Raw genomic sequence first — 24,208 nt, forward strand, 5'->3', positions numbered from 1 at the left:
GGTATGAATGCCACTACATGAAAAAATATACTTTTTTTTTCAATAAAATGAAATAGGATCATCTATTACTTTTTCTTTTTTATAATAAATTATTAATGGATAATTTAATAAATAAAAAATAATTAAAACAATCAAAATATATATTCTAACAACTTCTTCATGTGTTTTGCATTCTAGTGCCAAAACAAACATGTCGTGTTATTTTAACAACCTCCTCTGTATGTTTTGCAGTCTATTCAAATTCATTATATTTTGTTACCAACTTCCACTTATTTGAGACTTGAGGGTCACATAGGACCCAACCATCTCTCCTATCTATTAGTTACTTAATTCTACCATAATTGATTTATTTATGAGAAAAAAATTAAGATAAATGATATTTTCAATTTTTGATACAAATATTTAATTATAGTATTTAATTAGTAATATTTACATTATTTTCAATATAATATATTTTATTATATATTTATGATATTGATAATGCAACAATACATAATAAGATTAATTTGATAAAAATAATATTTTTTTCTATTTTATTATTTACTTTTTTTAATATATAAAATAATTAAATAATTTAATTATTTTGGAAAAAAGATAATAATATAAAATAAAAATATATAATATTGGAGTGTGGACTTAATTAGCTGTATCAGCATCATGTGAAGTTCAGTGGGACCTCTAACCTATATATGGATGTGTGATGTGTCTATTATCATTACGTGATCGTTTTAGCAAGCACCAATAGAAGATGTATCGTAAGTTTGTAACTGATGTTTAAAGTTTTTATACATATATTAAAAAATAGATATAGTTGTTTATGTAATTTTTTAACTTAATTTTAAATAATATTTTAATTTTTTTTTTTCAGTTTGGTTATTATTTAATTCTATTATAAAAATTTTAAAATATAAAAATAAAAATATGAGTTCATTTGAATATTTGAGTTATAAATTTGATGAAATTTGTATTATATTGAAGATGATAATTAATTTTATAAGTTTTGTTTGAAAATTTTGATGAATTTTTGTAAAAAATGATAACATTGTTAACATTTTAAAACATAAAAGATTAAATTTTTTACTTAAAATTAAATAAAGGACCAAATAAAAAAAAAATAATAATTTTATCTAAAATTAAGTTAAGAAACCACGTGAGCAATTATGCCTAAAAAATATAATAACTAAAAGAAATAAAAAAAAAGTCAATTTATCAAATTATTTATCTTAATTATTATTGTATTTTTTTTAATATTATCAATACAAAATATAATAATATTTTGAAAGTTATTTATATAGTAATCATTAAAGGGATAGTATACGAAAAAAAATAATTGAAGTTAAATTAAAACTTGTAAATGACATTCAATTTAAAATAATTTATTTTTATTAAAGTGGCAATCATTGTAAGATGGAGGGAGTACACGGTTAGATTTCATCATCTATTACTTCTTATCATGAGTTATTCATGCTAAATCTAATCCATTAAACTTCTTCGCACATAGCTTCTCCTTTCTTTTTCTTCCTCGTTCCCAGCTACTGCTCTATGTGTGTCGGTAAGTTATTTGTTAGATTGAGAAAACGGTAAATTTGGTGATAATTTACATAAATCTTTTAATTACTCCAAATAAAGTATCGATTAAGCGAATCATTCTTAAATACTTTAACAAACACAATAAATGTAAATTTGAAAGAAACTAAAACACCACAACAAGACACGAAACATAAGTGATACACTATGAAGACAAACAATATAACACGTCACACAAAAACAACGAAATCACAAAATAAAATGAGAAAAAATAAATAAAATATATGCGAAAAACCACTTATATTTAATAAAAAGAGAGAGAATAAAATAATTTAGAGAAATGATTTTAGACAAATAAAATATAAACTTAAATAATTTTTCTAAAAAAAAAATAAAGTTTCTTTTTTAGTGGAAGAGAAGCCGCTATAGTAAACCCTAATATCCATTAAGTTGATAAATAAAAAATATAAAAAACCAAGAAAGAAAGAAAACTAACATGTTAAGTTGATCAAAAAATAAAAGATACATTTTTTTTTCTGTGGCCTTTTGTTTTGTTTTTCTCATATTGCTATTTTTAAAAAGAAACACAACACTAAACTCTTGCAACTTGTGACTACATGATGCTTTAAGTTATTCTTAATAAAACATGTATTGATTCATTCATTTTCATTAGAAGTGGTAAAATGGATGGATATAAATTCAGATTGAAATGGATAGATCAAAATAATCTATTAATTTATTTACAGTTTACTAAAAGTTTTCTTAAAAATTGAATTTAATCAATCCATTAAAAATAAAAATCATCTAATTCATCAATTATCAAATTTTAATGGATGGATATTCATTTAATCCACTTAATAATTTTTTAATATTATAATAAACTATATACATACAATAATATAATAATAATAATGGCTTTTAATTATTGTATGAAATAAATAATAATTTTTATTATTCCTAAAATTAATTAATTTATTATTTTAAAATGCTATTTTTAAAAAAATATTAATAAGACTATTTTTTGTATTATTTTTAAAAATAAAACTGTTTTTAAAATATTAAAAGATACTGAAAAAGTTACTGTTTTTAAATATTTTAAAAGAGTTGTTTAAAACAGTTTTTTATATTATTATTTTTTTAATCATTTTTAAATATACAATTAATTTATTAATTAATCATTAAATAATAGAAGTGGTGGCCAGAGGCCGTGTTTCGACAGTCATAATAGCGACAGTGGTCCAATGGTAAACTACAGTGGTCTGACGGCTGACCACCATCAACCACCATCATATTTAAGTTAATAACTAATAAATTATTACTTTTAAAATAATTATTTTTTAAAAGTAATTAAAAAAAAATTATGTTTTTTATTTCAGCAAAAAAAAATATGTGTTTTTTTATTACGACAATATCTTTTTTTTAATAAAATTATGTTTTATAATAAAAATAAATCATCATTTAAATTATTTTTTTAAAATATAATATAGATATTAGTAATAAAAATAATATTTAAAAATTCTGATTTCTTTAAAAACAGTTTTTAAAATAACAATAAAAAATTATTTTTAGAATTAATTAGTTTTAAAATAAAATAAATGTGATTTTAAATTGTGTTTAAGGATGAAATTGAGTGGAAAAAATTAATGGTTGACTTGAAAGGAATATTTATTGAAAAGAAATGACAATTGAATTAAAGAATAAGAATTTAAATTGACATTAAATAAAGTGCATGAATTAAAATGACTATAAATATGAAGGAAGGTAAATGTCTCAAATATAAAATTGTAAGTAAGAATACATGAAGTAAAAGACTATAGAAACATATCAACAGAAATGTAAATTATTCGAAAGGTTAAAGTTATAGAATTAATTCAGAAGAATTTAAATATTTAAAAGATATACTTAAATTCCTGAAAACTTAAATTTATTTCTAATTTAAGAGTAAACTAGATATTGGTCGACGCTTTGCGCGGTAACATTTGATATATTAAATTAAAACTAAATTGTACTTTAATTTTATAAATATTATTTTTTGAATTTAGAAACAAAAATAATTAGTACATAATATTTGTTGAATGATATATTAAAAGTAGAGAAAATTTATGTTACACAAGTGAGATAAGCTTTGCATCATGCAAAAAAAAATTTATTGATCATTAGATCAAATGAGATATTACGATACTTAATGATTTAATGGTGGAAAATAAATTTATGCATGGTGCAAGATGGTCTTATCTATGTACATTAGAGAAAACTAAAAAGTAATCATTTTTAGTATGATGTTTATTATAGTTTTCTATCATATTTTTTAGATTTGTTCAGTATAATTGACAATGATTTAAAAAATCGAAGTTAAAATATTTATCTTTAACTAAATAATTTTGGCTTCGTATTTTATAAACATATACTAAAATTTATCTGATATTAATATACTAAAATTTTCTATCATCTATTGAAATCTGTTTAAATAAAATAGACAGTATATTTCAAGAATTATGTAAAATTTTGTATAAATAAAATTACGTCACAATATATTATTGTTTGTATGCTCATATTTAATATTCAACCAAATAATACTTTTCTAAGATGAAAAAACATTACAAGTCTTTTATTAGATAACCTTTTGAAAGTTTTTAAGGAAAAATATATGATAGATCCTTTAGTAAAATAATTTGAAATGAAATTTGAGCTGTAAATATAAAAAATATAGAAAAAAATAAATCATCAAAGTTGAAATAGTTTAGATAAAAATTGGTATGTCGTTGAAGAAAAATTAATATGTACTATGTAATTGCATTTAAATAGTGTATTTAAGAAAGACATTTTAAAATATTAAGAACCATCATATTATAATAAGTTAGACTAGTAATATGCAAGTTACCAAACTACTGATTATGAACTCCAATAAATTGAAACATTATAACAATGAAGCTATATAACTTGCATATTAAGTTATTTCAACTTGTTGATTGAATGAATGTTTGCAAATGGGAGTTACTTATGATGCAATAAATTCGATGATATAAAACCAAATAATTTTTATAGACAAATGGGAGTTACCAAATTTATTATATGATATAATTATGTAATAATGAGTTGAGAGAGAGTTGAGAGAGAGTTGATTTCGATTATAAAATTGGTGCAAGAACAAATAAAGAATAAAAAGAAAATATAAATTAATGGAATAATGGAAGAGTGGTAGCAAAACGAATTTTGAAGGTGCTACATCATAATATATTTGATGTGGCAAAATTTAGATGAAGTGTCAATAGATATAGTTAGGAGATTGTTTTAATATATTATAAATAGATAAACATTTTTTTTTTTATGTTTTTATAAATTTTTATCAAAGAAAGCTATAGAAGGTAAGATCAGTGGCGGAACTTGACTAAATAGTTTGGGTGGCCGACGTAAAATTACAATATGTATAAAGCAAATAATATTATATAGCAAAAAATTAAGTTATAAAAAGCTTAATTAACTTGAAATCATCAATAATAGACCGAGAACTAATACTTGCAGCTAAATTTAAAGAGTTGAATTCTAAAACATGCATTCATTATTTATGTTTCTTTATTCTAAATTAGCAATTTAAAAAATAAATTTAGGAAACAAAATCAACAAACAGGCAACCATCATTCTAAATATGTCAAATATCTTGTTCAATAAATATAACAACAACAATTTAAATTAACCAATTTAGCAACAACCATTTAGTCATCATTCTAATCGAGCAGCCAACAATTTAACAAATTATTCTAAAATCAACAATTTAACAATCTAGCCATCATTCTAAAGCCGCCAACAATTTAACAAATCATTCTAAAATCAACAACTTAGCATCCAACAATTTAGCAAATCATTCTAAAGAGACAACCAACACTTTAGCAATTTAACACTAGCAAATCAGCAAACACCTTGTATGCAACAACACTTTAGCAAAACAGCAAACACCTTGTATGCAACAACACTTTAGCAAATCAGCAAACACCTTGTATGCAACAACACTTTAGCAATTTAGCAAAAGCACAAATACCTTGTATGCAACAAAAGTCAGCAAATCAGAACAAACATTGTTCAAACACTTTGTTAAGCAAATTAGAAAAATCAGCAAATCAACAAAGTCCGAGGCGAGGCGAGCTGAAGCGAGACGAGGCGGGACGAGGCCGAGACGAGCTAAAGCGAGGCAAGGCATCAACAACACAAGATGGCAAGAGGGTGGAATCGTGAATTGCGTTCAGAAAGCAAGAGGGACAGAAGACTGAATCTGGAAGAGAGATTTAGGTTGTTAAGGAAGAGAGACTAGATCTGAAAGAGAGGAAGAGAGACTGAACTTATAAATAAATAAAAAATTTGGGGTGGCCGCGGCCACCCCCTGTCCCTACCAATCTCCGCCATTGGGTAAGATCATACCATAAGACTATGATTATTGTATACATATATTCTCATAAACTAGGTCAATATTCAAAAATTACAAAAAATGGTTAAATACATCAAAATAAATAACAATAATGAGACGACACGTGGCACAACTTAAACTGACTCATCCATTCCTACATTGTTTATGTTGCTTTCAATCCTTATATCGTATATAAAAACAAATATAAAAAATATAAATGACATAAATGACATAAAAAAGGAATATCAAATGCATATATAAGAAATTGAAATAAAAATTTGAGGCATTAGTTACCTAACTAAAATTATATATATATATTTTGAAATAGTTTAGAACATCAACAATAAAAGTAAGATATGACAATAATCAATTATAAATAAATATCTAAAAATATTATCGACGAAAAAGTACTTAAATTTGATGTGACCGACTTGTGGCACAACTTATATAAATTTATTTCTTCCTACATTCTTTAAATTGTTTTCAATCTTATATCGTATATAAAAATGAACAAAAAGAATAAATGACATAAAAAAGAAATATCAAATGCATATATAAGAAATTGAAACAAAATTTTGAGGCATTAATCACCTAACTAATATATATATATATATATATATATAACAAAAAATTAATAAAAAATGTGTTTGAGTGATCTTAAACAAATGAAGTAAATATGCGTGATTCCATAAAAATTCTTCTCATGGATAACCATGTTCAGACAAATGTTATTACGATTTATTTTAGGTCACCTTTTTAAAATATTTGTTATGAAAATAATTTGGATTACATTCAACCATACAACATATACATAGTGAAATACATAATGTTGTAGTGATAAATAATTGATATATTTGTGTCCCAAATAGTTTAGATAAATTGTGGCAAACAAATGATAAAGAAAATAACTTTGAATTAGTATTGTAATGTATCGATGAAAAAGAGTGAAGAGGTACATTATCCATGATCAAGACATGACCCATCTTTTGAAATCAGAAAAATAAATAAAATAAATTTTGAAAAGAGAACATACACTATGGTGATATTAGAACACATGATTAAGAAAATGTGGGATATGTCTATCTCATAGAGATGAATTATCAATTATTTTTCATCTAAGAAAATCTAATGATGAGGTGAGAAATTTCAGTTTCATTGAAATTTAAGGGAAATGCATTGGTGTTAGAAATAGTTTCAAGTTTCAACATATATCCGACAAATAATGACATATACTATACTATGTAATGAAATATAAGCATAATTTGGATACAAAAGTTATGTATTTTGATCAAATGTCAACAACAACAATTGATCACAAATATATCAAAGCATATAAATAGAATTTAAGCTTAAATATGTAAATTAAAAAAATATAAAAATTCTCACATTTTTGTATATCTAAAAGGAATTTTTTTTTTTTAAAGTATCATGCAAAAAGAGTTGCACAAGACTAATTATAGTATATATGTCCTTGTCTTCCTATTTCAAGATATAAAATAACTTCCACTAATTATAGTATATATGTATTTCTTAGGAAATCGTTGAAATGAATTAATATATTAATTGATAGTTAAAATCATATGAAAAACCGTCATCAATAAAGATAGAAGAGCAACGAGTCTCATATTTATTGTATTGTAATTTGTAACTCATGACACATGAATAGTTCCACAAAACATTATATGCAAAAAACTGAAATAATAAAATGTGTGGTAAAAGTAAAAAGATGTGTTAAAGCAAATTGCAAGAATAAAATAAAAATAAATTGTTTGTTAGATGTGTCACATTAATTTTTTTTTAAGGTGATAATATTTAAAAGAAGTGACACATTGTTTGATGACGTATTAAAATAGTACGTAGGAATCTATTTTAATATATTATAATAAATTTTTTATTTTCTATTGAGAATTACTATTTATAGTTAAAGTAAAATAAATAATCAACACTTAAGTCACATGCCACCTTTGTGGCAGTTAATCTCCATAAAAATATCTAATATTCGCTTTGGATCAACACGCATCCAATTTTTTTACGATTGTCAGATGTTAAGTGCCCATTTTATATTGTTGCTTTCCACTTTTTTGGCCCTTTCGTCATTGTCAATAGCCATTCAATGTAAAATATTTGACTTTATATTCACTTTCAACATTATTTTGTTGATGACACTTTAAGTCAGTTATTTATCGATCGACTTTTCAAATTCTCCTGTAACATATAAATCAGAGGCTATGTTAGTAACAAAATATTGGCTTTGTTTGTTGTGGTTCATCCCATGTTCCGTCTTTTAGACACTTCTAACCATTTTTTAAATCAAATATATAGTAAGTACAATTACTTTGATGAGTAAAATATCCATTTTTCTTTTTTCATATCAAATCGGAGCAACATTTGCATGGTCATAACTACAAATATAAGTTATTTAAACACACACACACACAAAATAAATAGAGAAAAGAGAATAATAATTATTGTTATTATTAAAAAAATTAAATAAATATATATTTTGTGTGTGACTAAATCATATTTGTATTTGTGGTTATAACTACACTGGAATTACTCATCAAATTGTCCATATGCAATAAGGCTGGCATCAACAATGTGAACTTTTATTTGTCATTTTTGGTTTTGTCTCTGCATAAAATTAAAGAATGGCTTCTTCTAAAAAATAAATGGCTTAATTGCAGTGTTGGTCCCCCCATTTTAGTTGAATTTTCAAAAGTAGTCCTTCCATTTTGTTTCTCTCTAGTTTTGGTCCCTCAAACAGAATTTTGGTCTAAGACTTGATGAAGTTTCATTTTTTTTTTTGCGTTTATTTAAGTCACATCATGCATCAAGATCTCGTGGTGCAACAATTGTACCTAAAATGTATGATCATAAATGGTGTGATGCGGCTTAAAAAAATGAAACTTCATCAAGTTTTGGACCAAAATTCAATTTTGAGGATCAAAACTGAACAATACTAGAAAAATTGATTTTAGCGTCGGTCAAAAGCCCACGTTTATAGGCTAAATGCCGACGCTAACGTTGATGTAGTGTCCGATTAGCGTCGGCTACAGGCCTAGGATAAAACGGCCGAAGCTAATCGACAGCGTCTGATCCGACGCTTAAATAACGTCGGAAAGGCCTACTCTAAACCGACGCTACAAGCAAAAATAAATATCCGACGCTATATTATATCCGTTGATTTGGTATTTGGGAAAAATTGGTAGCGTCGGAGGGACCGTCGCTAATGACAACATCAATAAATTTGATTGCGTCGGTGTAGCCGACGCTACGGTCAATTGATGTACAGGAAAAGTTTACGAGTCACCTAGTCATAATATCAACCAATGAGACTCATCCGGTCATAATATCAGCTCTGCAACAGAAGAACATAAGAACAATTATTTATTGTATAAAATCAACTGGAAAACATAAGTACAATAACCAATGAATGTAAGTAGTTAAGCTTTAGATGATTGATTCTCTATATTTAATTCAATTAAATTATATAGTAGGATTATGTGATCAATTAGATACTTCTAATTTAACAATAACAACAAAAACTTGTTCCCTTAACCAAAAGAAAATAGATTTCTAATACCAAGACTTTAAAATTCACAATAACAAAAAATAAGTTAAAAAAAACTATCAAAAGTATACAAGATTCACAAGAGTCCAAGAGTGAAAAAGGAATTGAAGCAAGCATGCGAATTTAAAGCAAAAGAAAATCTTTCTAAACAAAATTTAACATAATCCTATGAGAAATCAACTAATCACATCAACATCTTCAAAATTCCTGTAATGGAAATTATTAAACAGAAATCTTAACCTCAAATGTGTTGTAATGAACCTCTTCATTTTCCTCTTCTTGAAAACCCTCATTGTCAAGATGATCTATCACTCCTTTTATGGTTTCAAATGACGAAAACGATGATAATGAGCAGTTGAGAGAAGCTGCCACAGCTTCCGAAAACAGCACATTCAAGTCTTAAAATGTCTAAAAGCTTTAAACTAATTCAAAGATATATACCTTAAACATTCCTTCAAGTTTGTTTGTAAACTGACTGCCACACTCAGTCTTCAACTGCATTAATGATAGGGAATCATCATTTTGGAGGAGCACCAGGTGGTGGCAATGTCAGATTTTTTGGAGGAGCAAAATCATCATAAGATCTTTTTATCAAACCTCCATTCTCCAATATTTCCATAGGCCAGTTCACCCTGAATATTTCACACCATACATACATTTAGTGACTACTCTAGGAAATAAAATAAATAAAAAAGATGCATACATGTAGTGTTGTTTGATTAAGAATTGAATTGTAGATCAGTTTACCTTCATTGTATAGTCACAACCATAAGTGTAGTGAATTATGTACGTCTTTCCAAGTTCTTTCCAAGTTCTTTGTCCCATGGAGGCTGACACACATAATAAACAAATAAAATATTACTAAATTATTTGAAGATAGTATGCTTTTGATAAATTCAGTATGTAGGGACCATGTAAGTCTGTCTTATTGTACAATGTTGCAAAATGAAAATCAAATATGAAATAATTATTGACCTAAAGTCTAGAAATTGCTATAATACAAAAAAGTAATGAATACATCATTGTTCAAACAATATTCTATGTGACTTCTATAGGGTATGTTAAAGTTATTAACATAAACAGAATGCAAAAACGTTTTAGAAAACAAGACCAAGTTGCTTCTTAAGCACTTATTGTGGTATATAAGTTCAAAAAACCTATGTCAATGATACAAAATAGCATCAAAAGTCAAGTTGTTGTGATGCTAAGAATGGATTAAAAGAATAGTTTGGAACATTATCTCTAGAGTAGTTTGGAACAACTTCAAATAAATGTATCATGCAGCCAAAGACTATGCACTTGAGCACTTCCCCCTCTAAAAATATACTATGCAAAAATCAAAGGTTAAAAAAATTAAAAAGGTGCACACCCATTTGAATGGATTAAAAGAATCACCAATTAATTAATTTTATCCATAGGATTCTAAAAAAACTGTTATATAGTTGTATCAGAATAAATCAAACTACATGATTTACATTCCCAAACGCATTATTAACTTAACATAGTAATATCAAACGTCTACCCTTGAGGGAAAAGTACTTGAACTGAACTTTATATAACATAAAGTAAATAACTCTAGCACCCACCTTGCATCATTTTATCTGATTTGTACTGTATGAAAAATTAAAACTTGCATTCCAATTTCAGCTCATTGAGTGTCTTGGTAGTGCTAAATTCTCCAGCCACAATAACTTATGAAATCATTGACCTACAGAACAAGTAAATTTAAAGAGTGGCATTTTGATCCTATCCAATGTGAATGTTGGAAGATTATCTGGCACAGTTACTCTAATAGAAATAAAAAGGAAAGTGTTATTGCTACTGTTTTTCAAATAATTTCAGTTCCTATAAAAAAAGTAGAACAAAAAGCTTCTACTGCAGATGCATTGCAAGAATCAAGATCATCAATAATATGCCTAACTACTAAAGAGTAAATTCTATTAAAATTTTGATGTTGGATTCCCCTAATAGTAAACTAGGGTTAAATTGAAAATGTGAAAATAAAATTATGCAGGAGTTGCAAGTGAGGTCCTAATCATTTACCGGGATATCCATCAACGAAAACCTTCGGTGGTGTCGTCGGGATTAGGGAAATGGGCTCTGGCGCCGCCAACGGGAGTATGTGAAGATAGATCGACAAGAGGCTGTTCAGGCTGGGGTTGTGCGGCGGGTTTGGGATTCCGAAGCTCAGGTTTGGAAACGATGGTACGGAGGAGAAGGTTGTTAGGGTTTTGGAAACTGAGGAGTTTGGAGATTGGTCTTATGGCCTTCGAAGATTTGGAGAATAAAGATTTGGGTGAGAGATTTGGAGAATGGACCGTGACGGTGGGCGGTTCGGTAGTGAAAAGTTGAAGAAAAGAAAAGAATGAAGATAGGGAAATTGGGGGAGAGAGATAGAGAAAAAAGAGTGAAAGATAGACAAAAATAAACATATAAGTTTTACTAAAAACAATAACTTTTACAAATCAGAAAACGTCGCGTCGGCTAGTCCGACGCTAAATGGAGATTAAAGTTAAAAAATAAAAATCGTCTACAATATTTTAAATAGTGTCGGGGCAGACCGACGCTAATGAGCGTCGGATACACCGACGCTAAAATGGCAGCGGTAGAGAAACAAAATGGAGACTACTTTTGCGATTCAGCTAAAATAGGGAGATCAAAACTACAATTAAGCCAAAAAAATAAACAAATTAAAGAATAGCTTGAATATTACTCCTATGTGTCATATATTAAGTGAACAATATCATTCTTTATTTTATTTTTAATTATTTTTTCTCTTTGGTTCTTTGAGTCACTGTTATAACATTACTATTTTTTCCAGCTATTTTTAATTAAAATATAAAAAACATAGCCTTAGTTTTTTTTTAATAATACAACTGAGCTATCATAACCCTTTGGAATTGCATAAGACAAATGGCATGGAATATGTGGAATAGGACATCCAAAAGGCAAAATCTCAAATTTCAGCTTCAATAGAAATAATATAATAATTTGAACCTAAGTAATGTAAAAGAAGGTTGGATAAAACATAGGAGCAAAATCCTGGATATTTTCAATCGTATACATTGAAATATTCGAAATTTCATTGCCATTCAGTTTACAATCTATATTAGTAGCTTTTATATGCAACACATAATTTGGTTTTGTAATTTTTTGAACAGAACTTGATTAAATTAAAATAGTCTATGGAGGTATGTGCAATTATATTTTTATTCTTCTTTCTCTGCCATCACATTCATTTAAATATTGTATCCTTATTTTCCTGCAGAACTATCTTCTCATCGCCACTTTGATTAGTGCAAGTCTTGTTTTTGGTTGCTATGTACTTGTTCAGGTATTTTATTATAATTAGAATATAAAGTATATAACAAACACTCTTTAAAAATTTCAATAATGGCAGCGGTAGAGAAACAAAATGGAGACTACTTTTGCGATTCAGCTAAAATAGGGAGATCAAAACTACAATTAAGCCAAAAAAATAAACAAATTAAAGAATAGCTTGAATATTACTCCTATGTGTCATATATTAAGTGAACAATATCATTCTTTATTTTATTTTTAATTATTTTTTCTCTTTGGTTCTTTGAGTCACTGTTATAACATTACTATTTTTTCCAGCTATTTTTAATTAAAATATAAAAAACATAGCCTTAGTTTTTTTTTAATAATACAACTGAGCTATCATAACCCTTTGGAATTGCATAAGACAAATGGCATGGAATATGTGGAATAGGACATCCAAAAGGCAAAATCTCAAATTTCAGCTTCAATAGAAATAATATAATAATTTGAACCTAAGTAATGTAAAAGAAGGTTGGATAAAACATAGGAGCAAAATCCTGGATATTTTCAATCGTATACATTGAAATATTCGAAATTTCATTGCCATTCAGTTTACAATCTATATTAGTAGCTTTTATATGCAACACATAATTTGGTTTTGTAATTTTTTGAACAGAACTTGATTAAATTAAAATAGTCTATGGAGGTATGTGCAATTATATTTTTATTCTTCTTTCTCTGCCATCACATTCATTTAAATATTGTATCCTTATTTTCCTGCAGAACTATCTTCTCATCGCCACTTTGATTAGTGCAAGTCTTGTTTTTGGTTGCTATGTACTTGTTCAGGTATTTTATTATAATTAGAATATAAAGTATATAACAAACACTCTTTAAAAATTTCAATAATTTTACATATCTGAACCATAAATACTTAGTACCTTATGTTAAGAAAAGTATTTCTTACCAAAGTGCTTTATGTATAGGTTAGTACTGAAAAAATTCTTCTAAGCTAAATAGCTTTGTTGATCGATAATGAGGCAAAATTTCTTAATAACTTCTAAAGTTTAGTATAAAATGTCATTTCCTTTTATGGCTGCCATAATTCTTAACTTCTATATAGTAAATGCTTGGTAAGGTCACTCACAAACTACACCCTTTTTCTATTGATTAACAATAAATATAACAAATGTCAAGCAATTGCACGTGATTGTGCAAATTACGCGTAGAAACATAAACATATACATAACTCAATATTGGTTTGAAAGACAATTCTGACTTAGTTTAAATTGATATGTAACATAGTCAGGACTTTTTCTATTCTTATATAATTTATTTAAAGAAGTGGTTCATAATTGAAAGTACTTTTATGCAACATGACTAAATAAATTTTAGAACTAGTTTATCACTTACACATTAACTAGTTTGTGTATATTCATAAGCTAATCCATGATCAACATTTTAATTACATTTTTTTTTCTTTCTTCTGAGAAAAAATTTGTAACAGATTGGAGAAACATGTTCCCGTGACATCAATGACTGTGGTACAGGGCTGCAGTGCTTGGAATGCTACTCGCAAAATCGGTGTACCAGAATCCGAGCTTCAAGTCCTATTTCAAAAGTCCTTAGTCCTCACAGTACATTTTTGTTTCATAACTTCTAAAATAAACTTTATATGAAATTATTAATTATTATGAATGATGTGTATGTGTAGATGATGGAGCTCCCATTTAATCATTACTCATGGCTTACAACTCACAACTCCTTCGCTTGGAAGGCAGCGAACTTGACTATAGACTCTCGAATTTCGTTTATCATAAACCAGGAAGACTCCATTACAGATCAGCTCCATGTAAGTTAGCATATATTTTTCTCCTTACTATATAGTCTTCTATATATGTTACATATACATATATTTTTTTATAGGTGCCATGAAAAAATTCGGTAAATTTAATAGGTCATTTTTTGTTGCAGAATGGTGTGAGAGGATTAATGTTAGATATGCATGATTACAAAAAAGACATTTGGTTGTGTCGTGGCTCGTGCACCAAATTTACAGCCTTTGTAAGAGATCCTTGTTAATTTCATTTGACTTGAGCTCTGATTTTTTTGAAAATCTTGTTAATTTCATTTGATTTGAGCTCTGATTTTTTAACAGCAACCTGCAATAAATATTCTTAAAGAGATCAATAGATTCCTCACAATACATCCAACTCAGATCGTCACTATTTTCATTAAGGATCATGTAACATCAAAAAATGGTGTGAACAAGGTGTTTAATAAAGCTGGTTTGAGGAAATTTTGGTTTCCAGTATATAAAATGCCAAAGAATGGTAGTGATTGGCCAACAGTCAAAAAAATGATACGCATGAATCAAAGGCTAATTGTGTTCACTTCAAAAGCAACTAGACAGGCTTCTGAACACATTGCTTATGAGTGGAACTATGTTGTAGAAAATAAATGTGAGTCTCATATTTATTTTCCTCTACTAAGATCAAATGATATTAAACAATTATGGTATTTTGACACATTGACATGGTACTTTCACCATATACCACTATTCACAAATATATGTTACAATTAGCGCAATTCAAATATATGATTAATTATGTTTAGTAGGTTAACCATCTAATAAACATAACTAACTATGTATTTGAATTATGTTAACCATACATCAACGATGTATATATGTCTATATCAAAATAATATTTTTATCAAATTAAAGGGTCAATTGTGATGAGTTGTGAAATTGCAGATGGAAGTGATGGGATGAGAAGAGGTCTATGTTTAAATAGAGCAGAATCATTTCCAATGAACACAACTTCAAAGTCACTAGTCCTAATGAACTACTACAGAAATGACCTAAATTCTCATGAAGCATGCAGGGATAACTCATCTCCATTGATTAGAAAGATGAATATGTGCTATAAAGCTGCTGGTAACCGATGGCCTAACTACATCGCTGTTGATTTTTACAAGGTATACTTTTATTGTAGGTTTAAATATGATTTTAGTTCCTACAATTATAATATTTTTTAGTTTTGGTCTTTTAAAGTTTTTTTTGTTGTATTGAGTCATGTAAATTCAAAAATTGTTGCTTTTAGTCCATGTCATTATAGGTGGTCCAATAAAATTAAGTGGTGTGGCCTAATAAGTTGGCGTTAGGTGTTAAAAATAACTGTTTTTGAATTTGCAAGGACTAAATCCAAATAAATAAAAACTTACAAGTTATAATTTAGAACCATTTAATTTAATTGTAATTTATTAATGCCTAAAGAGCATTACCTACAACTAAGTTGGTACATTTTATTATTCAATGGAGTTGATTAGTGAATTGTGCATTCAGAGAGGCGATGGTGGGGGAGCCCCGGAAGCATTAGATGTTGCAAATCGGAACGTGTTTAGGGCATGAGGAAACATGGCTCATTTTAGTCATTTGGGAGGTATATATGTAATGTATAAAACTACTTTCATGTCAAAATTTTTGTTACATGGGATGTGGATCTTAATTACTTGTTTTAGAAGAACATATGTGCTACAAGGATATTGATAATTTATGTCCTCGTTACAATTTTTTTTTAATTTCAAACCCTGACATATATTTGAGGGTAAGATCACAAATATTGTTTTTCTTCTCTTCCTTCTCCCTCCTATGCCAGCCAATTTAATAGAACTTTTTTTTTTAACAAAACAAATAATATTCATTCATTGAAATTGGAGAACATATGTATATATATATAAATTCAAATTTGTTAAAAACATAAAGGAGGAATTTACTGACCTATTCACAAACATCTAAGTTAATAACGTAAAACGACAACATAACACAAAACCGCAACATACCTACAAATATGACAAAATTCAAATATTCGAAATATCTATATTTATGGATCTGTAACGTTGATGACACCAAAATCATTAGTTGAAATCTATAATTGATCAAGGTTACTCTGTCAATATGAACCAAAACAGGAAAAAGTGTCACATCAATTGTTCGTCCTACTCTCATCTCAAAATAATTTATCTCTTGTTGAGATGATTGTTGAATGAAAAATATTGTCATGCAAAAGAGGTTGATCGCATTATGTAACATAATAAAATTCATTATTATTATCTTAGTCACAAGATTCAATATAAATAGATTAATATGTATAAAAAAATATATTGAAATATTGCATCATTATATGACTTATAAAAAATAGACCACCAAATTCTAACTTCGCATTAGGGACCAAAATTTAATTTTTAGGGACAACCCTGCCCATAGTGTTACGTCGTGGAATTGACCCATTATTATTTATGTATATATTTGATGTAGTGTAGAGAACTAAAAATTAATATCTCCAAAGTTTTTTTCTTTAATTTTAAATTTTGAATACACCTTTGTTGGTAATCTTACAATACAATTGTCTATTTCGTTTGAAATTAGAGTTGGATGATTAACCTCTAATATTTATTAAAAATGTGTAAAAAATACAACGGAATTGAAACTTTCGGTAAATTTATTAATTCTACATTTCACTATCGGATTGATATTTTTCACAATCAAATCGTACGATCTAGTAAAAAAACAAAAAAAAAAAAATTAGAGGATTGGAAGATCATCTGTCTAAAAACCTGGATAATTTAATTTTGAAAAATTTACCATGTATCCCCATATTTGTACTTATATCCCCATAAATTTTTAAAAATGTCAAATATACTCTTGATTTTTTTTTTACTATTTTATCGACTCAAATTAAGATTTACCGGAAAACTTTTTTTAAGTTTTCTAGTACAGAAGGTTTCTACCGAAAAACTTTAAATAAGTTTTTCGGTACACCAATTTTTTTTTAAAATAACTTCTTTACCAGAAAACTTGGAAAAAGGTTTCAGGAGTGTAACTTCTTTACCAGAAAACTTAGAAAAATGTTTCCGGGGTGTAACTTCTTTACTGGAAAACTTGGAAATAGTTTTTCGGAATACATGATGTGTACCAGAAAACTTTAAAAAAAAAATCCGGTAAAATTGAATTTTTTTCTATAAATATTAAGATTTATACGAGAACCAAAATGTCATTTCTTTATATTTGTGGATATAAAGGTAAGATGTGAGGGGTACAGAATATTTTTTTTTTTTTATTTTGTATTTTTAAACGGCCCATTTACTATGTAGGGTGCTAAGTTTTTCTTTTTTTTTTTTGTTCAAAAGGTAGGGTGCTAAGTTGAAACAGAGGCCACGCAAACCAAAATTTTATAATTTTGGGCTCAATTAAACTGCATATTAATGCACGCAAACGCCAACGCCAACATATAGATAACCAGACATGAATTGTGGACCGTTTAGCTATGAAGTAAAGCAATCTACTATCTCGTGTTTCAGAAGACGTAAAGCAATTTTCGTCATGAGTTAAGCTTCAACACAATGTTTTCACAACAATTCCTTCAAGAAATTAAATATTAAACTTTTTTATTTGCTTGTTGATATGGTATGACAATGAGCCCTTTTTATTGTTCAAAAAATAAATAAAAATTGCTTGTACGCGTGATATTAACACCTCACAAGGATGGATGTGTATAGTTTCAAAGTCACGTGGCTTATCTAGTATAAAGTCACAATGAAATTCCAAAATGTAAGTTATTTTTTAAAAGATAATTTGTTACATTTTATCTGTAATTTTAGAATTTCAATAAAATATAAATTTTGTTTTTTACTATACCCTTAATTATTATTATTATTATTTTGCCCTTCTAATACTTGTGATGTTTATTTATCGTACCATTTACAAATGTAGGTTTTTTATACAAAATATACAAAATAGAGTTAATAAAAGGTTATTTTTGAAAATTAAGCAATAACTATTTTAACTACATTTTTTGTATAAACTGAATCCTTCTGTGTGTAATTATAGGATATAATCTCGAGTTAGATAGAATCACAATGGTAATAACTATATTTTTGAATTTGTTGATCATTTGCTAAAATGAAGTATTTCTTTTTAAGGTAAAATGAAGTATATTGTGAAACAAGAGAATATCATTTAGTAAAAAAAAAATACAATTTATCGAAGACATAAATTAAATATGTAAAGTTTCAAAAATAATTATGTAATCATTTTAATATAAAATTACTATGATCTTGTAACCAAAAATATTACATGATCACTATTGGAATACCCTAAAAATGTTTGGAAGAGGCAAATTTATGAGGTAATATAATTTTAGTAGGTAATTCAAATTTTTCTGTGTATATATATTATTTGAATTTTACATTTTAGAGGATTTTTCGAATGATGAGATTTTATGAATTAATTTTATAAAAGCTGATTTAAGAAATTTTTAATAGCACCTAAGAAATAAAAATTAAGAATATGAAATTTTATTTTTACTCTATACAATGTGAATCTTAAATTTGTTCTTATACTTTTTTAATTTGTGCAAATAAGTTCCTATGTTTCAAATTTTACACATTGGTCTATATAAAATTTCTAAATTTTCAGTTGATTCCTATACTTTTCAGTCTTTTGCAAATTAGTTCTCCAACTTTTCTTTATTTCAAAATTTGACAAAAAAACTTAGAAATTATCATTTTGAACCACTTTTATATAAAATAGTAAAAAACTTCTAAAATTTATAAAATTGGCCCAACAAACTTTAAGAATGAAGAATTATAATTACTCTATTAAAACAAAAAAATTATAATCGAAGGAAAAGTAAAATAAAAAAAATTGATGTATTTAATCAAAATTTGAACTACATACAACAATTTTATTTCATTTTACTTTTGTTTATATTTAAGATTAAAACTATTAGATTTTTGAATTATTTGTTTAAAACTAAACAATACCCAAATACTTATGTAAATTTCAGACAATACTATATTTCATGTCAATTATCATAATTTTAAATTTCACATAGATCATTATATTTCCTTTAAATAAAATAGACTATCATTTTATCTGTTGTTTCATCTCAAATCTTTCTAAATGATAGTAATGTTATCTGTTGTTTCATCTCAAATCTTGAAGAATAACCTTATTTTGATTTTCATTTTTATCAATGTAATTACAGGACTAATTTGTCGTGTTTTTTTTATTTATACTATTATTTTGGTCTTGTATTGAGGAAAATACAAATAAACGTCTTAAAAACTTTTGTTAAGAGAATAAATATAAAAATATTATGATATAAAAGTGGGGTGCAACCAGAATTGAACGGTACATCATAAAACTCTAATAATCTTACTAGTAAGCAGTAACTTAATTTTTTGATCGTAAAAAAAAAAAGCAAAAAAAAAAAACTTAAATAATCCTAAGTTCATTTATTGGAACTATAGAACCTGGTCCACCCTACAACTGCAATGGTTTCAACTTTCCCGTATGCTCACACGTCTTCCTCACTCATACGTTTCACTTTTACAAATTCAAATTTCCCATTCCCTTATTATAACTGAAACCTATATCTCCTCATCCTACATTTTCTCTTTTATAACTATTTCCTTTTCATAAACATTAAACTTAACAATTAATCATGCATTTGCAGGTATGTCTCTCTCTAATTTCTCATCTTCTTCTTTTTCCTTCTTTCTAACTCTAACTGATACTTCATTTCTCTCTTTCTCTCGCAGAACTCAACCCTTGCAACAACAACAACTCTCTTTGCTATCTTACTTCTTCTCCATTCCTCACTCGCTCTCAAGGTCTATTACCATCTAAAATTCTAATATTTTCAATTACGCTTTTTGCTTCTCTGACCTCAACTTTCTTCAACAGGAAGGACAAATATGCTTAGCAGACAAAAATTGTGACTTGGGTTTGCACTGTGAAACGTGCGTTGCAAATGGAAACCTACGACCAAGGTGCACTCGTATTCAACCAATCAATCCAACTTCAAAGGTTTCATCTTTTTTCTTTCTTTTCTATGTTATCTTCATTCTAGACTTTTCTTATGCTATCAATGTGGTACCTAACATACCAAACTTTCGATTTTTTAAATAGGTTAAAGGCTTGCCGTTTAATCGCTATTCATGGTTAACTACACATAATTCATTTGCGCTTCTGGGTCAGAAATCAGCAACGGGTTCTGTGATTCTCGCTCCTACTAATCAGCAAGATACTATCACTTCTCAGCTTAATGTGATGTTCTCTTCAACCCCTTCTCTTTTTTTTTTTCCCATTAAATTATTAATTGTGGTGTTTGGTTGTTATTGGAAAAATTTAAATTTGAGAAAAATTTAAGTGAAAAGAAAAAAGATTTGGATTGGATGCATTAGAAGTATATGCATTTGTACTTTCAACGCATTTGTGACCGTTTGATTAAGATACCGCGGTCCATAATTAAAACTCAGACTTTTAGCTTTTTTAATATATAAAAAGTGTTTTAATTTTAGACCGTTCAATCTTATCCAACTTCAAAAAGAAACCTTTTGAATTTGAGTTTTCATCATCGTGGTGTTTGGTTGTTTGTGCTTCTTATTCATTATGTTACGTCTTAGCCTACTTACCGAAAAAGCTAAGCTTGTGCTTTCTGATTTTTGCAGCAGAACATAATGTACCCACTTTCTATTTTTTATGTTTTATAATTTTTAATTGAAAAAGTCTGAAAGTGGTTGTTAGGTTGCTGGTGAATAATAATGTACTATATATGTTAGTTTAGTCCTAGAATGTGTTGCATGTGTGATTATGGGAGATTATATTTAATATTGACTAAACAACTAGTATTTTTTTACATGGTTGAAAGGTTCAATTAATTAATTACTTGTTTAGTTGGATTAGTTAGAGACTTAGTATGAAATGATACTTTATATGTTTGAGAATGTTTGTACTAGTAGTTTTTTTAATGACATGTTGGGAAATGTTGAAGCAGACCAGTTAAATGAATAGCAATAGCATCATCCGTTTTTGGTAAACGGTTTTAAAGTAATCAAATCTCGCCCAAGATGGAAAATAATGGGTCAAAGTTCAAACATAAACAAAACAGAAGTCAAGACTTGTAATTTATCCTCTTACATTAAAAATAACTTCTTTAGATAACTTAGAAACAATTGATCACTTGTGATTGTTATTTACTAAGCTGATGAAAACAAAGTTATCCACTGTTAATTTTTCAACGCCTAAAAGAAATTGAAGCTATTAAAACTTCTTGAGGATATAAATGAATTTAGTTTTTGGAACCTTAAGCTTATGTTTCATATTTTTCTTTCAGAATGGTGTACGAGGGTTGATGCTTGACATGTATGACTTTGAGAATGATGTTTGGTTGTGTCACTCATTTGGTGGCCAGTGCTACAACTACACAGCTTTTGTAAGTAACAAATGGTTTACTTGTTGCTATTCCAAATTAAGTACAAAATGGTTTAGTTGTTCTCAAGGGGATAATAAGTTTCAGTTAAGGTCGAATTGACCGCGAGTAATGAAGTTCGAACTATGGCTAAAACAATTATTAGTCAGATTTTACTTCCCTCTCAGTTGAACTTCGTATTCCTAGGCCCCTTTCTCCAAATATTAGAAGGCTAAGACAAAAAAAAATCAAAATTAAGTACAAAATAGAATCTTGGATCTTTAGCTTGTATGTGAATATGAAATCTGGATATGCTTTTACTTCGATAATTAATAGTTATCCAAAATGTGAACAATGCAGCAACCTGCCATTAATGTTCTCAAAGAGATTCAAACATTTCTTGAAGCAAACCCATCAGAGATTGTTACTATCATTATTGAGGACTATGTTACTTCACCAAAAGGCCTAACAAAGGTGTTTAATGCTGCTGGACTGAGAAAATACTGGTTTCCTGTATCTCGAATGCCGAAGAATGGTGGAAACTGGCCAACAGTAGATGACATGGTGCAGAAGAATCAACGTTTAGTAGTCTTCACTTCGAAAGCGTCTAAGGAAGCTTCTGAAGGGATAGCCTATGAGTGGCGATATTTAGTCGAAAATCAATGTAAGTGCTACAAAAGTTCATAAAATTTAAAGTTAATTGTTGTATTGGTAACAAGATTTCAGTCGGATATATTGGTAAATAGTGAAATGAGGTATGAGAATCCAATTTACAATTTTGCAGATGGAAATTCAAATGGAGGCATGAAGGCTGGTTCATGTCCGAATCGCGCTGAATCTCCACCTATGAACACAACATCAAGATCATTAGTCCTAGTGAATTATTTTCGAGATCTTCCAGATGAAACTAAATCTTGCAAGGACAATTCAGCTCCTTTGCTTGACATGGTCAACACTTGCTATCAAGCAGCCGGCAAACGTTGGCCTAATTTCATTGCTGTTGATTTCTACAAGGTGTTACACTATTACCTTATGATAAAATATAAATAGCTTTATTATTGACATTTCCAACTTACAGAGTTAAGGAAAATTGTGATATGCTAGCAAACATAGGCCCTGTTTGAAGTGTTTAATTATAAGCTATTTCTATCACAAAAGATAAAAGAAAGTCATATTGTTTTTATATAAGTTATAAGTTGTTTTCATAAATTATTTTGAAAAGCTTATAGAAATAAACTTAAAAAAGCTTATGGACATGTCATTAGTTGTTTTCATAGACTCTGGCGAACAGTCTCACGAACAAGTGTTTATGTCCATACATAAACGCAAATAAATCAATCGAAACAAACTCATAATCGTTTTTTTTTTTCTATCACAATGATGATTCAGAGAAGTGATGGAGGAGGAGCTCCAGAAGCAATTGATGTGGCTAATGGTCATCTAGTATGTGGGTGTGGAAACATAGCCTCCTGCAAGGTTTGTAGCAATTACTTCCATTTCATTCTCTTTCTTCTATGTTAGCATATAAATGTATATCTGAATTTTGATTTGTATAGGCAAACATGACATTTGGAGCATGTGAATTGCCTGAGGCTGAGCTAACATCTCCCAGTGGAGCAGCACAAGACTCCAGCTTTAGCATTCTAAATTGCAAGCCACTTAATTTATTCTTGTCTTTTGCCACTACTCTTTTGGCCATGCTATTTGTGGCATTGTGAAACGGTCAATATTTACCTTAATAAAATGCAAGTAGAGAAGAGAAGAAAGGGTTTGAATATTTCTTTTTATTTGTAGTTGGGTTTTGTTTTATTTATTTGTAGGGCGAAATTTGAAAGGAGTAGTTGTAATTTTACAGGCATGTTATGAATGCAGTGTAACTTAATATTGTAAAGTTGTCGTGTGCAACATGTGGTGGTGGGTTTTGTTAATTAATAGTGCACTTGTGTGAAAGTAAAATATACTCTCTCTACCTTCAAAAATAAATAAATAAAAATTGATTAAAGAAAATTAATATATTTGATTATAATTTAAATTAAATACATTAAGAGTTTGAACTTCTTTTATCTATTTAAGGTTCGAGGGAGTAAATGTATGAGATTGTTTATTCGCATTTTTGGATATAGTAACACTTTTTTGTTGTTGTTGAAATATCAAAAGTATTTTGTGTCTTTG

General features: G+C 27.8%; 2 protein-coding genes and 1 long non-coding RNA gene across 6 annotated transcripts; 2 read left to right on the forward strand and 1 right to left on the reverse strand.

The window, feature by feature from the left end:
- Positions 1-8,379: 8,379 nt before the first annotated feature.
- On the reverse strand, positions 8,380-11,904 carry LOC101506216 (uncharacterized). 3 transcript variants are annotated; one of them, XR_003473385.2, is made up of 5 exons: positions 11,541-11,904; positions 11,084-11,205; positions 10,245-10,327; positions 9,939-10,129; positions 8,380-9,284 (listed from the first exon to the last, which is right to left on the reverse strand). It is a non-coding gene; the product is annotated as an uncharacterized lncRNA (long non-coding RNA). The 3 variants fall into 3 exon arrangements; XR_001144118.3 differs by having other exon boundaries at positions 9,738-10,129; XR_190017.4 differs by having other exon boundaries at positions 8,380-10,129.
- A 1,370-nt stretch (positions 11,905-13,274) lies between these two features.
- LOC101503761 (PI-PLC X domain-containing protein At5g67130-like) lies at positions 13,275-16,414 on the forward strand. Of its 2 annotated transcripts, none has more exons than XM_027335639.2 (8): positions 13,275-13,485; positions 13,563-13,628; positions 14,287-14,416; positions 14,494-14,631; positions 14,754-14,843; positions 14,938-15,241; positions 15,535-15,758; positions 16,126-16,414. In XM_027335639.2, the coding sequence occupies exons 2-8, from the start codon at positions 13,615-13,617 to the stop codon at positions 16,189-16,191; spliced, it is 966 nt and encodes a 321-aa protein (XP_027191440.1). In that variant the 5' UTR covers positions 13,275-13,485; positions 13,563-13,614; the 3' UTR covers positions 16,192-16,414. The 2 variants fall into 2 exon arrangements, with proteins under 2 accessions (XP_027191440.1, XP_012572560.1); XM_012717106.3 differs by having other exon boundaries at positions 13,279-13,485; positions 14,287-14,400.
- Positions 16,415-20,151: 3,737 nt separating this feature from the next.
- Positions 20,152-23,964, forward strand: LOC101506445 (PI-PLC X domain-containing protein At5g67130). Its single transcript, XM_004505179.4, has 9 exons — positions 20,152-20,299; positions 20,385-20,456; positions 20,530-20,652; positions 20,755-20,892; positions 21,962-22,060; positions 22,397-22,700; positions 22,821-23,050; positions 23,426-23,512; positions 23,593-23,964. Exons 1-9 carry the CDS (start codon positions 20,288-20,290, stop codon positions 23,752-23,754), a joined length of 1,227 nt encoding a protein of 408 aa, XP_004505236.1. The 5' UTR covers positions 20,152-20,287; the 3' UTR covers positions 23,755-23,964.
- Positions 23,965-24,208: the final 244 nt, after the last annotated feature.

The sequence above is a fragment of the Cicer arietinum genome, chromosome 6 (genome assembly GCF_000331145.2).
Source record: "Cicer arietinum cultivar CDC Frontier isolate Library 1 chromosome 6, Cicar.CDCFrontier_v2.0, whole genome shotgun sequence".
NCBI classification, from domain to species: Eukaryota; Viridiplantae; Streptophyta; class Magnoliopsida; order Fabales; family Fabaceae; genus Cicer; species Cicer arietinum.